Source organism: Zalophus californianus, chromosome 11 (genome assembly GCF_009762305.2).
Source record: "Zalophus californianus isolate mZalCal1 chromosome 11, mZalCal1.pri.v2, whole genome shotgun sequence".
NCBI lineage: Eukaryota > Metazoa > Chordata > Mammalia > Carnivora > Otariidae > Zalophus > Zalophus californianus.
Window position 1 is genome coordinate 8,362,337 of NC_045605.1, and position 14,640 is coordinate 8,376,976.

At 44.2% G+C, this 14,640-nt stretch overlaps 1 protein-coding gene across 1 annotated transcript in view; it reads left to right on the top strand.

The window, feature by feature from the left end:
• The window catches only part of LOC113915305 (uncharacterized protein C11orf53 homolog), a 253,599-nt gene that overhangs the window by 179,442 nt on the left and 59,517 nt on the right, over nt 1-14,640 (top strand). The window contains exon 5 of the mRNA XM_027581144.2: nt 8,752-8,931. Within this exon, the coding sequence (XP_027436945.1) occupies nt 8,853-8,931 (79 nt within the window). The 5' untranslated portion in view covers nt 8,752-8,852. The remainder of the gene's footprint in view (nt 1-8,751; nt 8,932-14,640) is intronic.

The window sequence follows — 14,640 nt, forward strand, 5'->3', positions numbered from 1 at the left end:
CAGTATTTGAAGACAAACAATCTCTGAGTCACTCAGAACTGATGTTTGCATAGAATGTAATCCCAGTGGAAAGCCATGTTTACATAATAAAAATATTTTCTTGTGAAGTTTCTGATAAAGGCTGAACTGAAAACAAAATAATTCATATTTATACAGCTAAAACAGAAATATTTTTAAATCCTTTTTGGGGGAGCTCCTTAGTGAATTTTATTTCTAAATTCCGAACTCCTTTTGTGAACCCTACTGTAGAAGCAGAGATTATCAAGTGCTTCTGGCTGTAGGCTCTGGGTGCGGATGACTGGGTCTCTTAGCAGACAGGAAGCATAGGAAGTGCTGGCTCAGACAAAGGCACCACGTTAAGTTCTCAGGGCCCACACATGAGTAAGAGCAACAAGCGTAGTCACTCTCCCCAGGAGCTGTCCTACCATCAGGGGAGGACCATCCCACTACATAGGCTTCTACCCTCCTCTGAAAGAATGTCAGGGCTAATCCTGCCATGCCTCATACCCATTATCCCCCAAATCTCATCTCCATCCTCTTCCCTCTATGATTAATTCTAACCAAATCCTTCAGCCAGGTCCTTGGACCTTCCAATCATCAATCAGCAAACTCCCCTGTGGCTTCTACTTCTTTTCTTGCCTTAAAAGAAAACCTGGCTGTGTCCTATTGAAACTCGCTGGCTTCCTGCCCTCTTAGCCCTCTGGAAGTAGCCCCACATTCTCCTGGTAGGAGTCTTTGGGTCCCCAGTGCCACCTCTCAAACCACGGTTCCCATATTCTTGATCCTCAGAGGTTCTTGACACCTTTTCCCTCTCCTCACTGCTGACATCTCCTCAACTTGTAATCACTTCCCTCATTTTTTGAAAACTTCGACTCCTAGCCATGGAAACCTTTGCTGCCCCGCCCCCCAACTCATTATCATTCTCTGTTGCCTCATATGGGCTTTAACACATGAAGGAGGCAAGAATATATGGCAAGCTGTTCAATGTGACTAATAGTCATGCAAATGCAAACAAAACCCATCAGTTTCAACACTGTGGGATTGGCAACGTTTATGACATTATAAGCCTGATACTATTGAGTGTGTTGAAGATGTGGCTACAGGAGAATCCTCACATACTGAGGAGACCGTACATTGGTGTAGTAGAGAGCCATTTTGTAATAAAAGCCAGGTTGGAGAGAAACAAACCCAGAAATAGTGCTTTAGATACATGTGCATGGAAACAAACATTGCAAAGTTGATTTCATTATTGTTTATACCAGTATGACAACCCAAGTGCCATCAACAGATGGATGGAGGATTAACTTGGCGTATTCATACACTGGAATAGTACATAGCAATTGAAATACACATACAAAACAATCAACACACAAATTTGGATGGAGGTTATCTCTGGGGTAAGAAACAGGGTAGTTTGGCTGGAGAAGCATACAAGTGGATCTTCATCTATATCTATTATATTTTATTCGTTATATTAAAAAGGAGGAGAGAAACATGAAACAGTTTAACCTGAGTAATAAGCAAATTGTTTAAACGAAAAGAAGTGTTCAGTCAATTCCTCTTGGCAACAAGATTGGAAACCTTAGATGATTTAAGAGTTTCAAGTAATCTTTCAGCAATATAAATGCTTTCCACAGAGGAAGAAAGAAAGATGTTTGGCCGTTATTCAGTTAATTGTATTGGTGCTAGACATCTAAGCTTAAAATCTGCATGAAATTAATTCACGTGAGGAATCACTTATTCTTGGGTATTTAATATTGATCACAATTGCCAAATAGCAGTCAGACCCCCACCACACTTTGTACTTACTATATGGAAACAATCTTATGCAAGTACAAATCTGCAAAAGGGTTCAGCGCAAAAAAAAAAAAAAAAAAAAGTAATTTGTTTCTACACCTGGCCTTACTTAAGGAGAGCAATGCTTTATTTATTCAACATCATTGTGAAATGAAGTGTTTCAAATAATTTTACGCCTTTAAGTGCCAAGACTTTTTTTTATTAATAATTTTAACCACTTGGATTGAAATCACTTTTAGAAAGCTGTTACACATGTGGATTTTTTTCTCCTCTTTCTTAAGACAGTGGACAGAATATGCTTAAGGTTTTCATGTTGACCTGGGGTCAAGATCAGTTAGGCTCCTAATCCCATTTTGTGATATAATCCCAGAGGCCCCTTGTCCACCTTTGTCACCCAGAAATATATGTGGTAGTGGTCCTTGGGGATGTTCAACAATTGGTTACTGTTTTCTCCAGAAAATTGCTCTTGTTCATATGCACTGAAACCATTACTTCGGTCAGCTTTCCTGAGCTTGAGTCACATCTATTCACAAACACACAGATAGCAATACCCCTTTATTCCCACAATGCTCCTGACTGACCTTGTCCATATTTCATAATTGTCGTCGCCAAAATCAATAGCAGTAATCTGTGTGTAAGGACGGTTTATCCCAGCGGTAAATGACTACTAGGCTGCGGGTTTGAGTTGTCGTGTCTGTTTTAAGCTCATGCCCTCCTTTTCTCAAAGATTGTCAGCCTCCAGCAATGGCTTCTTATCCCCCCTTCCTAATTTGCTGATTGTCATCCATCTGGGACTAAGAAATTAGGTAATTTATTCTAAAATAAGAACAAAGATGCCATTCCTGACAGGGTAGAGTCTTTCCTCTGAGGGAAGTGTGTAAGGCTGGGTGCATGTGTGTCTGTTTCTCGCTCCTCTGCGATGCCCCAGATAAGCAGGTCACTGGAGGCTCCTTCTGGAATGGCGAGGCATTGCTAAGCACAGGGCCACTGTTGCCAGTCAGGCGAACCCATGCCAATGGCTCATTAGCACCATTATGGAATTTGCCTTTGTTTTGATTCCATCCCTGAACACACAAGATGGCATTTGATATTAGTTCTTTCTTATTCTTAAAATTTTTCAGATAAAATTCTGGTAACCTGGGATGTTTTCTAAAAGGACTCCTGACAGACCAATAGCGAAAGCATCCATTGTAATTACTACTCCATGCTAGATGTTATAAGTTGCCTACTAGCATTTACTTAATTCCACTTACCTACAAACGAAGAGAAAGTTTGAAGTGGACATGCTATTCTCCAAGCCAGAGGTCAGCAAAGGACAGCTTGCCGGCCAAATGCTGGCAGTTTTATAAATAAAGTTTTATTGGAACTCCCTTCATTAGTTTATAGATCCTATGACTGCCTTCATGCCATAGTGACAGAGTTGAGTAGTTGAGACAGACTGTCTGGCCCAGAAAGCCTGAAATAGTTAGAGAAAAAGTTAACCAACCCCTGATCCAGGTTAACTAGTCATTCTCAGATAAACTGGTTTATTCCACAAAGAGGTGAATTCCAACAATATCTTTCTTTTTTGAAATGCAAACATGGAAAAATTGTAAAATAATCAGGTTACTAAGCAAGTGCTTAATAATTTCTGAACTATTTAATGTTGTTGGTCAGTTCTTCTCAGCTGACATTGCTGGCCCTGGACAAGGGGATTCGAGGCAGCCACGGAGACTACATAAGCATCTCCCAAGAATACCAACAATGAGACCCGCTAACCACAGTGCCCCAGAGGGTGCACATTATCATTTTGTCTCTGATATTAAAGTGCGATAAGAGATAGAAAATACCTTAAAAAGTACTTGACATAATAGATGTGGTGTTAGACCCATGGTTTGGGAAAATTGCAAGCCCTGAGGAATGGCTGGTAATTAATAGGCTGTAATGTTAATAAGGAAACCTAAAGTGTATACTTTTAAAGAAAACAAAACAGAGACGTTATTTGGAATTACTCACATTGTATTTGGGTTATATCTATAAAATATTAAGAAACGGAAATACAACATAATTCCTTCCTAAATGTGGCACCGGAAAATAGAATTAACATTTATAATTTTTTTACACTTGATGATACATTTCAAGTATTGACTTGTTGGATATAGTTACAATGTTTGAGGGTACATGATTTGACCCATGCTAACCCGAGTGCATGAAATAACTAAATGCTATATGAGTTCTAACGTAGTTATGTGTTAGACACACGTGTTGAATAGGCCCATTGAGTGGGATTTCATTGAAACTCAGCTTTATTTTTGTCTCCCCAATGCCCTTTGAAACTATTCAGTGAATGAAGCTTTGCCCCTGCACTAGATAAAAACTCAGCAGGTCTCCTGAGTTTTCTATTCATTCTAAGGTAATAGACACTGCCATAGTCACTTTAACAAAATACAGTCAAATTTCAAAAATTAAGAGTCCAGGTCAGGACATTAACCAATACTTCAATCTCCACTCTTACACATGTACCTTATACTCATGTAGTCCCTACTAAGAACAGGTACTGTGGATTCTACCTAAAAAACAAAAAGTTACAATAATCAAAACAGCATGGTGCTAGTGAAAGAACAGGAACATACAGAGCAGAACAGAACAGCAAGTCCAGAAATAGACCCAAACAAATGCAGTCAACTGATCTTCGAAACACAAGCAGCAGCTCAATGGAAAAAGAATAGTTTTTTCAACAAATGGCACTGGTACAATTAGATGTACACACACACACTCACACACACTCATGCTCACACACACACACACGCACACCAACTCACATGTGCGCACACACATGCAGACCTAGACACAGACCTTATATCTTTTACAAAAATTGACTCAAGAATAGACCTAAATGTAAAATGCAAAACATGGGATTTCTGGAAGAAAACATAGTAGAAAATCTAGATGATCCTGAGTTTGGCAATGAATTTTTAAATACTACATCCAAAGCAAAAATCCACGAAGGAAGAAATTGACGATAAGTTGGAATTTACTAAACCTAAAAACTTTTGCTCTGCGAAAGATGCTTTTAAGAGAATGAAAAGAGAAGCCACAGATTGTGGAAAACAATCTCTGCAAAACACTATCCAATAAAGAACTTGTGTTCAAAATAGAAAAAAAAAAAATTCTTAAAATTCAACAATAAGAAAACAAACAATCCAAGTAAAAAATGGGCAAAATGTCTGAGCAGACACCTCACCAAAGAAGACATATGGAGAGCAAATAGGCATATAAGAAGATGTTCAACACTCTTTGTTATTAGGAAATTACAAATTAAAATGATGAGATATAACCATACATCTATTAAAATGGCTAAAATCCAAAAAAACTGATAATACCAATTGCTGGCAAGGATGCAGAACAATAACAAATTCATTCATTGTTGCTGAGAATGCAAAATTGTACAGTCACATGGGAAGACAGTTTGGCAGTTTCTTAGAAAGTTAAATATAGTTTTTTTCATACACTCTTAGGTATCTACCCAACTGATTTGAGAAATTTATGTCTACACAAAGATCTGCACACAAATGTCTAGCAGCTTTATTTATAATTGTCACAAACTGGAATTAACCAAGATGTCCTTCAATAGGTAAATGGACAAACAAACTTTGCAACATCCATACAATGGAATATTATTCAATGATAAGAAGAAATGAGGTATCAAGACACAAAAAGACATGAATGAATCTTAAATGCATATTGCTAAGTGAAAGAAGCCAGTTCGAAAGGGCTACATTCTGCATGACTCCAGTTATATATTTTTTTCTCACATCTCATTTTGGTAAACAGTATATCTTGTACCTTAATACCTTAGTTGAAACTTTGGTATTAACGTCCTGCTATAAATTTATATAAGCACTTAATCAGGGGCCAAGAAATATTTATCCATAGATAATTCTAAACATAGACCTACTAACTTTATGTGTTACATTAGCCAGATTATGGTTGACCCTTGAGCAACCCACGTTTGAACTGTGAGTATCCACTTAACATGCAGGTTTTTATGGTACGGTATTATAAATCTATTCTCCTTATGATTTTCTTAACATTTTCTTTTCTGTAGCTTCACTTATTGTAAAAATATCATATGTAATACATATAACAAAATATGTGTTAATTAAATATTTTTGTTATAGGTAAGGCTTCTGGTCCACAGTAGGTGATTAGTGGTTAAATTTGGGGGGAGTCAAAAGTTATACCAGATTCTCTACTGTGCAGGGGTCAATGCCTCTAACCCCGTGTTGTTCAAGGGTCAACTGTACAAGCTTCTCAAGGGCTGTAATCACGTCTTCTACTACTTTGTAACATATATACGTACACAAACACATTCTCGCATGAAGAAATGTCCTTTCTATCCCAGAATTGACCCAATAAATACTGGTAGCTGACTTGTCGATGATATATCTGTGTATACTTAATTCTGCAAAAGGAGTCAAGCCTGAGTCTGTCATTGGAACACATAATATGAAGCCAGAACTTGAATTTCTGAGTTTCCAGCTAAATCACAGATTGATTACTCGAAAAGCTGGCATTGGCTAATACAACTATGGTACAGAAAGACCCAGATCAGACAGTCAACGCTGAAGGTCAATGGGATGACCAATGTCTCATTCAGAGCAAAGTGAGCATCCAAAAAACTGTCATAAGACCCAGGTAAAATATTATCTGTAAAATATCATCTGTAAAATTAACATTTTTAATTGAGAGTTTAGCCCCTCTAGAATTAGCAGACACAGAACTTAAAACTCAGCTGAAATGCATCATTTTTACCCACAAGCTAGCAAACCAGCTCAGCTCATCCTGAAGTATGTAACAATGGGACCGTGGCCATGGTTTCCTTGGGTTAAAAGGAGATCCAACGGGTTCTAAAGAGTTCCTCCTCAGTGGAGGATGAAGTTTTCCCTTTATAGCCCCTTCTCTCACAAGGTGTCCCAAATTCTTCACCTTCTGTTGGAAGGCTTGCAAGGATCCAGGACTGTAGGGCCACAGGTTGTGAATAAGCAGTGGGTAGATTCGTGGGTGACAAGGACCAGCCACTCCACTCGCTCCAGCCCTAATGCTCGCCGAGTCTGGGTTTCTTCCCCTCCCCACTTCAAACACTTCTAACACTCTAATCGGCCTAGTCCCTCCACCTCCTCTTCCCTCTCCCCTGCCTCCAGGCTTACTTCGCCTTTGGGGTTGGAAACTCCAGCTAAATATAAGCATGCAGGGGAGTCTCCTCTTGCTGAATTAGGCCAGAGGCTCCTTTAAGGCTTTGTTTCTGCTTCTGTGTGGGCTGGGGAGGGAAGACAGCCCCCAGGGCACCAGTGAAGAGCAGAGGGAGAAAGATACACTGAACTTAGGTCAGAAAACACAGATTTAATACTGTGAGAGATAGCCCTGCCATAAATGCTTTCCGACTAGTATCCTTTCCTCTTCGCAAAGTTGTGCTGTCCTTATTTACCTCCCATGTTGTGTTCTTAAACAGCAAAATTGTTTTAAAACAAAAAGTGACACAGTTTGAAAATGTTTCACCAAGGCGGACGGCAGAGCTTAATAGGCAGAGCAAAGGTCTTGGCCAAACAAGAGGTTTTAATAAGTTAGGCTCAGTTGAGGTCATGGTCAGGGGCAATGAGAAGGGGAATCTTAGTCGAGCAGAACTTAGGTCACAATCGATGGCCAATGACCAGGCAAGGAGAGTCTCAAAGGCTGAGAGAAGGTGTGTCTAGTGTCCAGGCAAAAGTGGTGACCAACACCAGGTAGGTGCATTTTTCATCCTAAAAGAATGAACTGAAGCTCCTAGACACTGAGCATTGGACTGAATCAATACAAATGGATGTAGATTCTAGAATAGCTCGAGATGTTCTGATAATGTAAGCCTGCTCTGAGGAATGTTTAATTGACATGAGTTTTAGAATGCTAGGTGGACTCTGAGCCTACTCTAAGAAGGCTAGCAAGAGAAGTTTAGGCCAATAATCCTTTTTTTAAATTGTAGTACAGTTGACACACAATCAATAATCCTTAATCTTAACCCTCAACACTTACCTCAAAATGCGTGGAAATCTATTAAGACCTGGGGGCTGTCTTCCCCTCCCCAACCAAGTGGCCTTTTATAATTTGCTTTCGATTAAGATATTGTTGTTTGGAAACATTTGTGTCTTACAACAGGAACTTTTGTCATTTCCCGCTAATAAAGGCTTCTCCAATTTATACTTTATAGTTCTTTTAGAGATGCCTATATCTCTTTTAGGACAAATCATTTGTAAATGGCTTGTAATTAGTATATTACTTTGTCTCATCTCAGTGGTATATGAGCATGATGTAGTTTTATTTTTCTCTAATCACTGCCTTCAATCAACCTCAGTCAAATCTGCCCTTTGCATTCCTTAGTGACATGCTAGGCAGATTTCAAAACTTTTCTGGTTATTTTTCTATTATTAAAACTCAGTCCAGTCGAAACTCTAACCTCAAACTGGATTTGCATATGACATCTCCTCCCATCAGCATGGTTTTAACCTGAGACCCGAGGAGCTGAGAGAGGGTGAGGGCCTGGGAAGCGCTGAGCCGCCTTCCCCTACCCTTCAAGGCTTGGTCTCTCCAGTATGCTGGCGGGAAGGAGGCAGAGAGAGGGGTCCCTCCTTTACCTGCTCTCTGTGGTTCCTCTCCCCAAGGGCTGCTCCTTTTCTCAGGGTGATATTAACCAGCTGTAGACACCCCGCATGTGGTCGGTGTTCAAACACCTGCTCTTCAAACAGCCCATGTGGGATCTCTGGCTTCTCTGACTCAGGAGACCCAACCCTGGCTCCATCTCTTCCACCCCTCCCCTTCTTTCCCCCACCCCACCCCTGCCACGCGCAGCTTGCCCCTGCAGAGGGCCGAAGACTGCCACGGCACCATGGACCCCTCCCAGGGGCAGCTCTTTTAAGTGATGCAAGCCCACCTCCCTTCCAGGGTGTTCTCCAGGCCCACAGGAGACACTCGTGTCCTCACCATGGCCATACGTCTCAACCCTCCCATCGCCAATCCTCTTTCCTCTGTCCGGGTGAGATCAGATGGGACCGGCCAGCGCACATCAGCAAGTCACCCCCTTGGAGACCAGGATGCCCACCTCCCCTTCTCCAGCTTCTACAGGTAATTTCCTTGGAGCCTCCCCGTCCCTGGCTTGAGGAGGGGAGTGGCATATAACTCATTCCTCGCTTGCCCAGGGGCCAGAGAGGAAATGACTTCTCAACACAAATACTGCACAGCTATGGCTTCTTTTCTCTCCTCCTTCTTTACTCCTTAGTTTTTTTGTGTAGATGTGGGGGTGTGGGGGGTGGGGGGCAAGTGGCTGGTGATAGAGGGACTGTTCATTACTTGCTAATAAGCCTAGAGGAAGTGGCTTCCAGCCTCCACGAGTGGGCGGCTCTCTCCACAGTGGCAGATAATTCTCACCTGTGGTTTTCAGCTGTGGGCTCCAGCTCCTATTTGGGAGTATCAGCAAAAAGATCACTCAACAGCCTTCAGCAGGCTTTAGCAGGAAAATGCACGAGCTTTTAAAAAATAAAGACAAAATTTTCACCACAGAATCCAAGGCACAAATCTGTCTGTCAGGGATGAGAGGGACAGTGCGTCTTTTTCATGTGGGCACAGAAATCCTCTCCTATCCAAAAAGTTCATTGTCTTTTGAGCCAGTCAGGAAGGAAGGACTGTTTGCCCAGCTGAAGAGGCCAAACAGCTGCTTGGTGACAGGGAAGAGACCCTTAAGGCTTCAGGAACCCCCGGTGCCTCCTTGATAACTGCGGGAGGCCGTGCTCGAAATTCCTGAGCCCCTGGAGAGTTCGGTCTCCCCTCATCCTCCAGTCCTCACTTCACCCCCACATTCAGTCGATAGGCCACCAATTGGAGGACAAATCTGAAGAACACAGAACACAGACAATTCAGGTAAGTCTGAGGGAAGGAGAATTGTTATCAATAGAGGATAGGATATTCCCTACATGATTTTCAGAGTAGACCCCTGAGGAGCCGTGGGTTTTATTTTACAGCCCGATATAGAAAAGAAAGGGCTAGCGTGTGGGAGGGCTGCTCTCTCCCTCCCCAGCTCCACAGCCCCACAGTCACCCAGTGCACTGACGATGAGCTTTGTTCCCTAGGAGCAGAGGGCTGGCTCCTCCGCCCAGGCTGCTGGAAGATACACACTCCAGGGATGGTGCCCCAACAGATACGGAACATACTAACCAGTATCTGGCCGAAAGAGCCACTGAATAAATGTTTTTAAAACAAACTGACTTCAAAAGCTTTATATCTAGCATAGGACCCAAAAATGTAAAGAAAAAATATCAACCTACATACATGATAGTTACAAAGAGAAGTGCCCAGGGCTGGCTGACAGGGGTGGGGGGTAAGCCTTGAGTTGGAGCAGGGGCGTATGGTCTGGACACTCTGCCTCCAACAGTATGGACAACCAGAAGAAGCTCAAGACCGGAGGAGCAGGCTCACTGTCTTCTATAAACCCTGTGGTCAGATGTAGGGCTCTCCCAGTCCTGCGCGCTGGAGGGCATACCAAAGCTCTAAGAGAGAAGACTAGAAAAGATATTGTCTCACCAGAGCCAGCAAGATGGCAGATTGAACCTACCAAAAGCTAAAGTTTGCTTGGTTTGATCTAGTATCTAACCTGGACAGTGTTAATAAGTAAAAGCTACCTGCCACAATGTAACAATCCTGAGGCAGGTCACTTTCTTTATCCCCATTTTATAGATGAGCAAACTGAGGCAGGGAGAAATTATGTGACTTGCCCATGTTTACATAGTTTATAAGTGGAGTCAGGTTTAAATCTGATCCAATAATCTAGACCCTGTGCTCTTAACCACTTGGCTTTGCAGTCTCTCATGAACAAGAAAAGAGTTCCCACCCCAGGACCACCCAAAGAAAAAGGCTCCTCCTGAATGTGCTATTTCCTACTCCAATTAGCAGCAAAGGGCAGGTGGAATGCGTCAGAGGAAAAGACCGAGAAGTTGGGGAAATGGCCTCCTTCTTCACAGGCAGCCATGGAAGGAATATTTAGGTTCACTTCCAGGGTTTTCAGGAAGAAAAGAGTAACATTCCTTCCATCTCACTGCAATTCCCCACCCGTCCACCCCCAAAAATCCTCCCTCACAAACCCAGCTGTCAGGGCCAGCCCTTTGGTGAGTGACTGATAGGGTTGAGGCACCACCTAGTGGCTTAAACTGAAAATACCCCCAAAGGCTGTCCCTGGAGAACCCCAGCAAAGAGGGCAGCGGTGATCTGTCCGAGGCAGGAAAAGGGAACTGGAAAGCAAAAACTGCCCCCGCTCAAAGACTTTCTGCATTCCCTGTAGCCCATAGCCACACATCATTAAAAGGCATTTTTTTCTGCCAGCCTGTGTAAGGGTTTACCCAGCATATTGAGAACAAAGCAAGAGCTAGAATCCAGGAGACCTGAACCCCAGACGCCAGCCACTTACTGTCCACCAAACTGGAAAACTGTGTCTCCTAAGATCTCTCCCCAGGACTGTGGGCCCCCCTGGATATCTGTGGGCTGTATTTCAGCATCTGGGTGAGACTCAATAGAGAAGTCAGTGACGACGAAGGAGCCGGCAAAGAAAGGGAAATGGGAAAGAGAAGGTTCTTTCTTCTCAAAGAACAGTTTCTGCTGAGTTTGTGCAGAAACCTCTGAGTCACGGGGCGGGGGGGAGCAGAGGGCACTATTGCAGGGGGGAACCCTCCTTCCTTGCTGTTTCAGGAGTTAGTGGGTGTCCATCCCTTGTCCCTTATTTCGCACAGGTTAAGGAGCAGTCCTAGGAGACCAGATCAAGCGGCAGCGTGGCGGCCGAGACACTCCTGCAGGGGAGGGGTTGGCAAGTCAGGTCAACGCCCCCAGCAGAGCTATAGTCAAGACCAGGCACGTGATGACGGAGAGCTGTAGGAAAGAAGGGACATCTAGGAGGTCCAGTCTGAGGGAACAGGATGTAAGTACAGCTTCTAGAACGCTGGGCAACCTTCGTGCTTTGGTGCCTGGTACAGATGACGCTGTTTACTGGTGAAACCGATGCAGAGTGGTAGGGCCCAGCCCCAGGAAACCAGGCTGCTGACTGGGCTCCCCCCACCCTACCCCTAGAAACCTAGGGGGATGGAGAAATTCCAAGCAAGCAAAGGATCAGACAGGAGAGGTCTGCACAGACCAAAGTAGATTCAGGAAGCAGCCGAATGCAGTGTGCGTCCATGCCAGGTTCAACGATGGTCCATCTACACAGATTGGTCCCAAATCCGTTTAGGTTAGTTAGCATTGTGCTTGGTGTAATAGACTCTTGACTCTGCAGGAACCAAGGTTCTGGTACATTTTCTCAGAAAGAGCCGCCAAATGTTCTTTTCAGTCCCTGGGCTTTATTATATATACCTACTCTCAGGCACCCCAGCCCCTGCAAGCCCAGGACTCAGACCAAGGCAGAGGATATTTCTCCTATTTGAGCCTCAAGAGTTCTTGCTCCTCGGCACAGCTGGACTGGCATCCGTCCACCCCCTCACCTTCCTGTTAGTCTCTCTGCTCGAGTTCCTGAAGCTCCAGGCTCCCCGGACTCTGTTCTCTCTCGTCTATTTTGGCTCACCTTTATTTTCGTTTTTCCATGTTGGTTCTATCTTTGGATGAAGTGTGGCTTCTTCACCTCTTGTTTCACACTGAGCTCAGGGCTTAGTCTCACCAGTGGTCACGTGGCCTTACTGGTCAGGGTTGTCCTGTCAAGAGCCTCTGCAATCTCCATCTGATCCTTCCCACGGCTGCCAGACCACCGTCTCTCCCTACTGCAAAGGCTGAGACCACTGAAGAGCCCCCTGAACTCGTTCCAACAAGAGGAGTCACCCCGAGACTGTCATCTGTCTGTCATACAGAGCTGGTTTGCATGCCCTGAGATCAGCGAATGGAAGAACCTTGCTCTGCAGAGGTCAATGGCGTCACCGACTTGTGTATGTTCCCCACTGGATTTGTGTGAACGGCTAAACTGCTGTAGAAAAGACCTTGAATTCCAGTGGCTTAAAAATGAAGTTCACTTCTCCTTCGTGCTACAGGTCAGAAAGATAGCAAGCCGTTCACCGCACACAGTCATTTGAGGACTAATTTATTTCTTCCCCACATTTTCGAGGATTCTCATATATTCAATAAATATTTGAGCACTTGCTATTTAAAAGGTGCTGGGTTACATTCTGCAGGAGTCACCATCTGAGCCTTCTCAGAACTCGTGATCTAATGAGGAGATGAAGCAAGTCAATGAAGAAGTATGTTCAGAAAAGAGAAACAAGCACAATAGAGTCTGTAGGGATAAAAGTCGGGAGGAATCACTTTCCAATCAGGGCAATGGGAAAGCCTTCACTGAAGAAGTCATGCAGGAGATGAGATTTGAAAGACTTAGACAAAATTTCAAGAGATAAAGAAGAGGAGAACAAAATGTTACCAGGGGAGAGAACAGGGGAAGACAAAGCTTGAAAGTAATGAAATGTGGGAAAACCAGGAAGCGGTGAGCAGAAGAGTTTAAGGTCTGAGGGGCGCCTGGGTGGCTCAGCCGTTAAGCATCTGCCTTCGGCTCAGGTCATGGTCCGGGAGTCCTGGGATCGAGTCCTGCATTGGTCTCCCCTCTCAGCGGGAAGCCTGCTTCTCCCTCTCCCACTCCCCCTGCTTGTGTTTCCTCTCTCACTATGTCTCTCTCTGTCAAATAAATAAATAAAATCTTAAAAGAAAAAAACCTTGAGAACTACCATTTAAAAAAAAAAGAGTTTAATGTCTGAGCCCAACAAGATTCCAAGGGGGAGGGCGGAGCCCCCTGCAGAGGACCAGATGAGGAACCTGTCCTGCATCTGGTGGGCTATCGGGTATCTTTTGGGACTTGAGGTTGGGGGATGAATGATCATAGCTCTGAGGTTGGTTGAAATAGGTGGAGTGAAGCGGGAGGCTGGAGATGGAGAAACACCCAAAAAACCAGCACAACAGCCAGGGAGGAGAAAACACAGGCTGGAGCAGGCTAAAGGTACAGAGAAGGGTAGTGAAGGGAACCCACAGAGGAGGCGGGACTGACAAGATTTGACAACTGGTTGAACACACAGTGTCAGTGACACACAAAATCATGGTGTGTCTTACAGTCACTGGTGCTTAGCTTCAGGGACATATGACCCTTGGTCCAAATAAATTCAGAGACCTTCTCATCATTGCAGACCAGGCTGTATCTGACGAGAAGCTATTTGTTACGGCGGTTTATCAGGCCCCCTCAGCTCGTCCTGCAAGTGTGCTCAGGCACAGCTCCTGCCAGGAAGCAAGAATCCCCAAGTGGGCTCACCTACCTTCCCATGGGTAGGAATTCACCTTTAGCACCAATATACCAGCTCATTCAGTTTTTTCCCCAATCCCTAAAACCCCCTCTAATGGATTCTGGAATGGCTCAGGGAACTGACTGATTTCTTTAACCGTAAGGCTCAGAGTCCAAGAACCCTCTTCCGGCCCCGTGCGCCGCTCAGCAAATAAACCCACCCCCCTCCCCTGCCCCGAAGAGATACTTTCAGCAACCTCGTGCTTCCTGGACGGTCTAGTGGATGGCACAGGATGGCACAGCCTGAGAAACAACATAACTGCATGCCCGAAGGCCTCTCAGACCATCTCATTCACCCTCTCCCGTGACTGTGGCTCAGCCTCCCCCGGAAGCCTGTCCTGCTGCCAAAGTAGCCCCCCTGGGGTGCAGCCTCCAGACCCCTCATGCTCCAGCATGCCTCCAGCAAAACACCAGGATCGACTGAATCATTTTTCTCTGACCCAGCAGGCCCAGGCCTGCATTTTCTGCCATGCACACTGAGGAATACAAGC